At 58.7% G+C, this 8,032-nt stretch overlaps 1 protein-coding gene across 1 annotated transcript; it reads left to right on the top strand.

Moving 5' to 3' along the window:
* Positions 1-1,746: 1,746 nt before the first annotated feature.
* LOC132322941 (isochorismatase domain-containing protein 2-like) lies at positions 1,747-7,237 on the top strand. Its single transcript, XM_059837694.1, is given in 8 exon segments — positions 1,747-1,798; positions 1,952-2,121; positions 3,820-3,897; positions 3,899-4,027; positions 5,083-5,109; positions 5,111-5,154; positions 6,310-6,427; positions 7,011-7,237. Coding segments are annotated over 7 exon segments (609 nt in total). The 5' UTR covers positions 1,747-1,798; positions 1,952-1,989; the 3' UTR covers positions 7,092-7,237.
* The last annotated feature ends 795 nt before the right edge of the window (positions 7,238-8,032 follow it).

The raw sequence follows: 8,032 nt of genomic DNA, 5'->3' as shown, positions 1-8,032 counted from the left end.
GGGGTCGCACAGCACGCAGCCCCCCGCCCCCCCGCCAGCCCCCAGACCCAAAAGGCCCCGAGCAGCGCCCAGAGCAGCGCCCGCCGCATGGCGCCCGCGGGTTTGGGGGGGTCCCGGGGGGTCCCGGGGGGGTCCCGGGGCCGGTAACGGCCGGGGAGGGGCCGGTAACGGCGGGGGGGGATTGGGGGGGGGTCCTGGGGGGGGGGCTGGGGGAGTTCTGGGGGGGACTGGGGGGGTCCTGGGGGGGTTTGGGGGGTCCTGGGGGGGGGGCTGGGGGGTACTGGGGGTCTTTGGGGGGTCCTGGAGGGTTCTTGGGGGGATTTGGGGGGTCCTGAGGGGGTTTTGGGGGGGATTTGGGGGCCTGGAGGGGTCCTGGGGGGGATTTGGGGGATCCTGAGGGGATTTTGGGGGGGTTTGGGGGCCTGTGGGGGTCCTAGAGGTCTTTGGGGGAGTTCTGGGGGGATTTTGGGGGGTCCTGGGGGGATTTTGGGGGGGGTTTGGGGGCCTGGAGGGGTCCTGGGGGTCTTTGGGGGAGTTCTGGGGGGATTTGGGGGCTCCTGAAGGGTTCCTGAGGGGGTTTTGGGGGTCCTGGGGGTATTTTGGGGGTCCTGGGGGGATTTGGGGGGGTCTTGGGGAGGTTTGGGGGGGTTTGAGGAGGTTTGGAGGGTCCTGAGTGGGGGTTTGGGGGGTTTCAGGGGCTTTGGGGGCTTTTTGGGGCTTTTTGGGGGTCCTGGGGGATTTCGGGGGCTCCTGAGGGGCTTTGGGGGGTCCTGGGGGGATTTTGGGGGTCTGGGGTCGGTAACGGCCGGAGAAACGCCAATAACGGAGATTTTGGGGTGAAAAACGGAGATTTTGGGGTAAATAACGGAGATTTTGGGGTGAATAACGGAGATTTTGGGTGAATAATGGAGACTTTGGGGTGAATAATGGAGATTTTGGGGTGAATAACGGAGACTTTGGGGTGAATAACGGAGATTTTGGGGTGAATAACGAGATTTTGGGGTGACAATGGAGATTTTGGGGTGAAAAACGGAGATTTTGGGGTAAATAACGGAGACTTTGGGGTGAATAACGGAGATTTTGGGGTGAAAAACGGAGATTTTGGGGTGAATAACGGAGACTTTGGGGTGAATAACGGAGATTTTGGGGTGAATAACGGAGATTTTGGGGGTCCTGGGGGGGTTTGTGGGCCTGGAGGGGATTTGGGCTCGGGGGAGGATTTGGGGGCTCCAGGGGGGGCTTTAGGGGTGGGTTGGGGTCGGTAACGCCCGTGGAACCGCCGGTAACGGCGACTTTGGGGCGAATAACGGAGATTTTGGGGCGAATAACGGAGATTTTGGGGTGAATAACGGAGATTTGGGGGTGCCGGGAGCGTTCGGGGTGGGGAACGGCCGGGCCCTTCCGGTAACGGCGATTTTGGGGTGAAGTGTCGGATTTGGGGGATCTGGGGCGGGTCCGGGCGGATTTTGGGGGCAATTTCGGAGATTTTTGGGGCAATTCCGGGCGGATTTTGGGGCAATTTCGGAGATTTTTGGGGTCGGCCCCGGCCTCCCCTCACGCCAAGCCCCGCCCCCCTCGGCCTCTGATTGGCCGCAGCTCAGCGGCGCCTCCCGATTGGCTGAGAGCGGGGGGAGGGAAAGGAAGCGCGCGTCGCCGCTTCCGATTGGCCGGCGGGGGGGGGGGGCCGGGGCCCGCGGGAGGCGCTGATTGGTTGCGGCGGAGAGAAGGGGCGGGGTTGCCCGCCGGCGGTCACGTGGCGCGGGGTGTCACGTGGAGCGCGCGCGCGGAGCGGCCGCAGGTGGGTGCGGGGAGGGGGGGGGGTGGGGGGAGGGTCTCGGGTCACGTGGAGGGGGAGCCGGGGTCACGTGACCGCGGCCAGGTGTCCCCAGGTGCCCCAGGAGTGGCCGGGTGTCACGTGACGCCGCCGTGACCTTCCCGTGACCTCCCCCAGGTGCGCCCAGGTGCGCCCACCTGTGCGCAGGTGCCGCCATGGCCGCCGCCCGCCTGGGCTGGCCCCGCCCGGGCTCCTCGGTGCTGCTCCTGTGCGACCTCCAGGAGCGGTTCCGCCACTCCATCGCCGCCTTCCCGCAGATCGTGGCCGTGGCCGCGCGCCTGCTCCAGGTGGGCACCCCAAAATCACCCAAAAGCACCCCAAAAACATCCTGAAAACAAACACCCTAAAACCAACCCCAAAATCACCCCAAAAACACCCCAAAAACATCCTGAAAACACCCTAAAACCAACCCCATAACCACCCCAAAAACACCCCCAAATCACCCCAAAACCACCCCAAAAGCGTCCTGAAAACACCCTAAAACCAACCCCAAAATCACTCTAAAACCAACCCCAAAAGCACCCCAAAAACAACCCCAAAATCACCTAAAAATCCTCAAAATCCTCCAAAAATTACCCAAAAAAAAATCATCAAAAAGTCACCCAAAAAAACCCGAAAAAATCACCAAAAAATCACCAAAAAAATCCCCAAAAAATCCTCCAAAAAGTACACAAAAATCACCCAAAAAATAAAAAAAAACCCCAAAATTCACCCAAAAAATCCCCAAAAAATCCCCCAAAACCCCCCAAATATCCCCAAAAAATCCCAAAAAAATCCCAAAAAAATCCCCAAAAATCCCCAAAAAATCCCCAAAATATCCCCAAAAAATCCCCCAAAAAATCCCCAAAAAACCCCAAAAAATCCCCCCAAAAACCCCCAAAAAATCTCCAAAAAATCCCCCAAAAATCCCCAAACAATCCCCAAAAAATCCCCAAAAAATCCCAAAAAACCCCCAAAAAATCCCCAAAAAATCTCCCAAAACCCCCAAAAATCCCCAAAAAACCCCAAAAAATCCCCTAAAAATCCCCCAAAAATCCCCAAAAAATCCCCAAGAAATCACCAAAAATCCCCAAAAAATCCCCAAAAAATCCCCGAATAACCACCAAAACATCCCCGAATAACCACCAAAAACCTCCAAAAAACCCCCTAAAAATCCCCCAAAAAAGCCTCAAAAAATCACAAAAAATCCCCAAAAAATCCCCGAATAATCCCCAAAAAATCCCCCAAAAACCTCCAAAAACCTCCAAAAAATCCCCCAAAACCCCCCCAAAAATCCCAAAAAATCCCCAAAAAATCCCCAAAAATCCCCAAAAAATCCCCGAATAATCCCCAAAAAATCCCCAAAAACCTCCAAAAAACCCCCTAAAAATCCCCCAAAAAAGCCTCAAAAAAATCACAAAAAATCCCCAAAAAATCCCTGAATAATCCCCAAAAAATCCCCGAAAAAAACCCCAAAAAAATCACAAAAAATCCCCAAAAAATCCCCCAAAAAATCCCCAAAAAACCACCAAAAAATCCCCAAAAATCCCCAAAAAATCCCCGAATAATCACCAAAAAACCACCAAAAAATCCCCAAAAATCCCCAAAAACTCCCCAAAAAATCCCCAAAAATCCCTAAAAAATCACCAAAAAATCCCGAAAAATCACCAAAAAATCCCCAAAAATCCCTAAAAATCCCCAAAAAATCCCCAAAAATCCCCAAAAAATCACCAAAAAATCACCAAAAAATCCCCGAATAACCACCAAAAAATCCCCGAATAACCACCAAAAAATCCCAAAAAATCCCAAAAAAATCCCCGAATAATCCCCAAAAAATCCCCAAAAAATCCCAAAAAAATCCCCCAAAAATCCCCAAAAAATCACCAAAAAATCCCCAAAAAATCCCCAGAAATTCCCCAAAAAATCCCCAAAAACCCCCAAAATCCCCCCCCAAACCCCCCCAACCCCCCAATCCCCAAACTGACCCGCAGGCGTGCCTCCCGCAGGGCTGCCGCCTGCTGGGGGTGCCGGCGCTGGTGACGGAGCAGCGCCCGGCCGTGCTGGGGCGCACGGTGCCCGAGCTGGGGGGCGCAGGGCCTGCCCCACCTGCCCAAAACCGCCTTCAGCATGGCGGGGGCGGCGGCGCCGCTGCTGGGCCAGCCCGGGCTGCAGCACGTGCTGCTCTGCGGCATCGAGGCGCAGGCCTGCGTGCTGGTGAGGGACCCCAGCTGGGGAGGGGTCCTGGGGGGGGGAGAGCCCCAAATCGGGGAGTTTGGGGGGGTCCCGGCAGGGAAAATGCTGAAAATGGGGGAGTTTTGGGGGGCTGAGGGGGGTTTGAGGAGGGAACCTCGGACTGGGGAGGGGTCCTGGGGGGTTTGGGGGGTCTGGGGAGGGAACCCCGGGCTGGGGAGGGGTCCTGGGGAGGGGAGAGACCCCGAAATCGGGGAGTTTGGGGGGGTCCCGGCAGGGAAAATGCTGAAAATGGGGGAGTTTTGGGGAGTTTGGGGGGGTCTGGGGAGGGAACCCCAGAGTGGGGAGGGGTCCTGGGGGGTTTGGGGGGTCTGGGGAGGGAACCCCGGGCTGGGGAAGGGTCCTAGGGGGGGTTTGGGGGGGTCTGGGGAGGGAACCCCGGGCTGGGGAGGGGTCCTGGGGGGTCCTTGGGAAGTTTGGGGGGTCTGGGGAGGGAACCTCGGACTGGGGAGGGGTCCTGGGGGGGGGAGACCCCCAAATCGGGGAGTTTGGGGGGGTCCCGGCAGGGAAAATGCTGAAAATGGGGGAGTTTTGGGGGGGCTGAGGGGGGTTTGGGGAGGGAACCTCGGACTGGGGAGGGGTCCTAGGGGGGGTTTGGGGGGTCTGGGGAGGGAAACCCGGACTGGGGAGGGGTCCTGGGGAGTCCTTGGGGGGTCTGGGGAGGGAACCTCGGACTGGGGAGGGGTCCTAGGGGGGGTTTGGGGGGCTCTGGGGAGGGAACCCCGGACTGGGGAGGGGTCCCAGGAGGGGTTTGGGGGGTCCTGAGGGGGGTTTAGGGGGTCCTGGGGGGGGTTTGGGGAGGGAACCCCGAATTGGGGAGGGGTCTCATGGGGGTCTGGGGGGGGTAAACCCCAAAACCGGGGAGTTTGGGGGTCCCAGAAGGGGTTTTGGGGCAGAAACCCGAAATTTGGGGGTTCTGGGGAGGGTTTTTGGGCCCCCCCGAACTTTGACCCCTCCCCCCGGTTTTTGGGGGTCCCGGGACCCCCCAGACTGACCCCAAAATTTGGGGGGGCCCCCAGCAAACGGCACTGGACCTGCTGGAGCGGGGGGCTGGCCGTGCACGTGGTGGCCGACGCCGTCTCCTCACGCAGGTTTGGGGCCAGTTCCGGAGATTTTGGGGGTTTTGGGGCCAATTCCGGAGATTTTGGGGTTTTGGGGCCAATTCCAGAGATTTTGGGATTTTGGGGCCAATTCCGGAGATTTTGGGGCCGTTTGGGGCCGTTTTGGGGGATTTTGGGGCCGTTTGGGGCCGTTTTGGGGGATTTTGGGGCCGTTTGGGGCCAATTCTGGAGATTTTGGGGCCAATTCTGGAGATTTTGGGGTTTTGGGGCCAGTTCCGGAGATTTTGGGGCCGTTTCGGGGGATTTTGGGGGGCTGGGAGGGGCGGGGGGATTTTTGGGGGGGATCTCAGGTGTGTTTGGGTGGGGGTCCCAGGTGTAATTGGGGGAGGGGTCCCAGCCAGGTGGAGCTGGGTTTGGGAGGGGTCCCAGGTGTAATTGGGGGAGGGGTCCCAGGTGTAATTGGGGGAGGGGTCCCAGCCAGGTGGAGCGGGGTTTGGGAGGGGTCCCAGGTGTAATTGGGGGAGGGGTCCCAGCCAGGTGGAGCGGGCCCTGGGAGGGGTCCCAGGTGTAACTGGGGGAGGGGTCCCAGCCAGGTGGAGCGGGCCCTGGGAGGGGTCCCAGGTGTGATTAGGGGAGGGGTCCCAGCCAGGTGGAGCGGGCCCTGGGAGGGGTCCCAGGTGTGATTGGGGGAGGGGTCCCAGGTGTAATTGGGGGAGGGGTCCCAGGTGTAATTGGGGGAGGGGTCCCAGCCAGGTGGAGCGGGCCCTGGGAGGGGGTCCCAGGTGTAATTGGGGGAGGGGTCCCAGCCAGGTGGAGCAGGGTTTGGGAGGGGTCCCAGGTGTAATTGGGGGAGGGGTCCCAGCCAGGTGGAGCAGGCCCTGGGAGGGGGTCCCAGGTGTAATTGGGGGAGGGGTCCCAGCCAGGTGGAGCAGGGTTTGGGAGGGGTCCCAGGTGTGATTGGGGGAGGGGTCCCAGCCAGGTGGAGCGGGGTTTGGGAGGGGTCCCAGGTGTGATTGGGGGAGGGGGTCCCAGCCAGGTGGAGCAGGGTTTGGGAGGGGTCCCAGGTGTAATTGGGGGAGGGGTCCCAGCCTGGGAGGGGTCCCAGGTGTGATTGGGGGAGGGGTCCCAGCCAGGTGGAGCGGGGTTTGGGAGGGGTCCCAGGTGTGATTGGGGGAGGGGTCCCAGCCAGGTGGAGCGGGCCCTGGCCCTGGCCCACATGCGCCAGGCCGGCGCTTACCTGAGCACCTGCGAGAGCCTCCTGCTGCTGCTGCTGCGCGACGCCGCCCACCCCAAGTTCCGACAGGTCAGAGGCCACGCCCCGGCCACGCCCACCCCGCCCCACCACACCCAACCCCGCCCAGGCCACACCCCATCCTCACCTGAGCCACCCACCCAAAGTTCCACCAGGTGAGAGGCCACACCCACATGGCCACACCCACATGGCCACACCCCACATTCCCACAGGTGAGGCCACACCCACCCGACCACACCTTGATAGGCCACACCCACCCAGCTGTGAAACCCCGCCCAGAAACGCATTAATTAGGCCTTGTTTAATGGGCTAATTAGAGAATAATTAGAGTTCATTGAACATGTAATTAGGAGTTAATTAGGGGCTGGTTAGTGCGGTAATTAGGGCTGATTAGAGGCTGGCTAATTACAGTTAATTAGGGCTTTAATTAGGGGTTAATGAAGGAGTGGCGAGGCTGATTGTTAGGGTTAATTAGAGGTGGGCTAATTAGGGTTAATTGAGGGCTGCTGAGCTCATTAGTGAGGTTTAATGAGGGCTAATTAGCTCGTCAGGGTTAATTAGACTCCCGCTGAAGGGTCACCGAGGGTTTAAGGAGGGTTAATTAGCACTAATTAGCGCTAATTGCCCCCTGCAGATCCTGCCGCTGATCAAGGAGCCCCCGCCGGACACGGGGCTGATCCTGGGGGGGCCCCTGGGGGTGCTGGGGGGGCCCTGAGAGCCCCAAAATCCCCAAAATGAGCCCAAAAATGAGCTCCGAAATCCTCCTCAGGCTGGGGAGGGCCTGAGCCCCCCAAATCCCCCAAAATCTCCTCAAAATCTCCTCAAAATCCCCCAAAATGAGCCCAAAAATGAACCCAAAAATCGTCCCCAGTTTGGGGAGGGTCTGAGCCCCCCAAATCCCCCAAAATCCCCCAAAATCTCCTCAAATCCCCAAAATGAGCCCAAAAATGAGCCCCGAAATCCTCCTCAGTCTGGGGAGGGTCTGAGTTCCCCAAATCCCCCAAAATCTCCTCAAAATCCCCCCAAAATGAGCCCAAAAATGAACCCCGAAATCCTCCTCAGGCTGGGGTGGGTCTGAGCCCCCAAAATTCCCTGAAAATTCCCCAAAGTCCACCAAAATCCTCCCGAAATCCCCCAAAATGACCCCAAAACTCCTCCTCAGTCTGGGGAGGGTCTGAGCCCCCAAATCCCCTGAAAATTCCCCCAAAACCTCCTCAAAATCCCCCAAAATGAACCCAAAAATCGTCCCAGGCTGGGGAGGGCCTGAGCCCCCAAAATCCCCCAAAATCTCCTCAAAATCCCGCAAAATGAGCCCAAAAATGAACCCCAAAATCGTCCCCACTTTGGGGAGGGCCTGAGCCCCCAAATTCCCTGAAAATCCCCCAAAATCCCCTCAAAATCCCCCAAAATCTCCTCAACATTCCCCAAAATGAACCCAAAACTCCTCCTCAGGTTGGGGAGGGCCTGAGCCCCCAAAACCCCAAAATTCCCCCAAAAATCCCCCAAAATCCCCCAAAATGAACCAAAACTCCTCCTCAGTCTGGGGAGGGTCTGAGCCCCCAAATCCCCCAAAATTCCCCCCAAAATCAACCCCAAAATCCCCCCCAGTTTGGGGAGGGTCTGAGCCCCAAATCCCCCCAAAATGGGGGTCAATAA

The sequence above is a fragment of the Haemorhous mexicanus genome, unplaced genomic scaffold (assembly GCF_027477595.1).
Source record: "Haemorhous mexicanus isolate bHaeMex1 unplaced genomic scaffold, bHaeMex1.pri scaffold_214_ctg1, whole genome shotgun sequence".
In the NCBI taxonomy this organism is placed as follows: Eukaryota; Metazoa; Chordata; class Aves; order Passeriformes; family Fringillidae; genus Haemorhous; species Haemorhous mexicanus.
The sequence above is the reverse complement of the archived record's forward strand: the minus strand, read 5'-3'. Positions and strand labels throughout refer to the sequence as shown.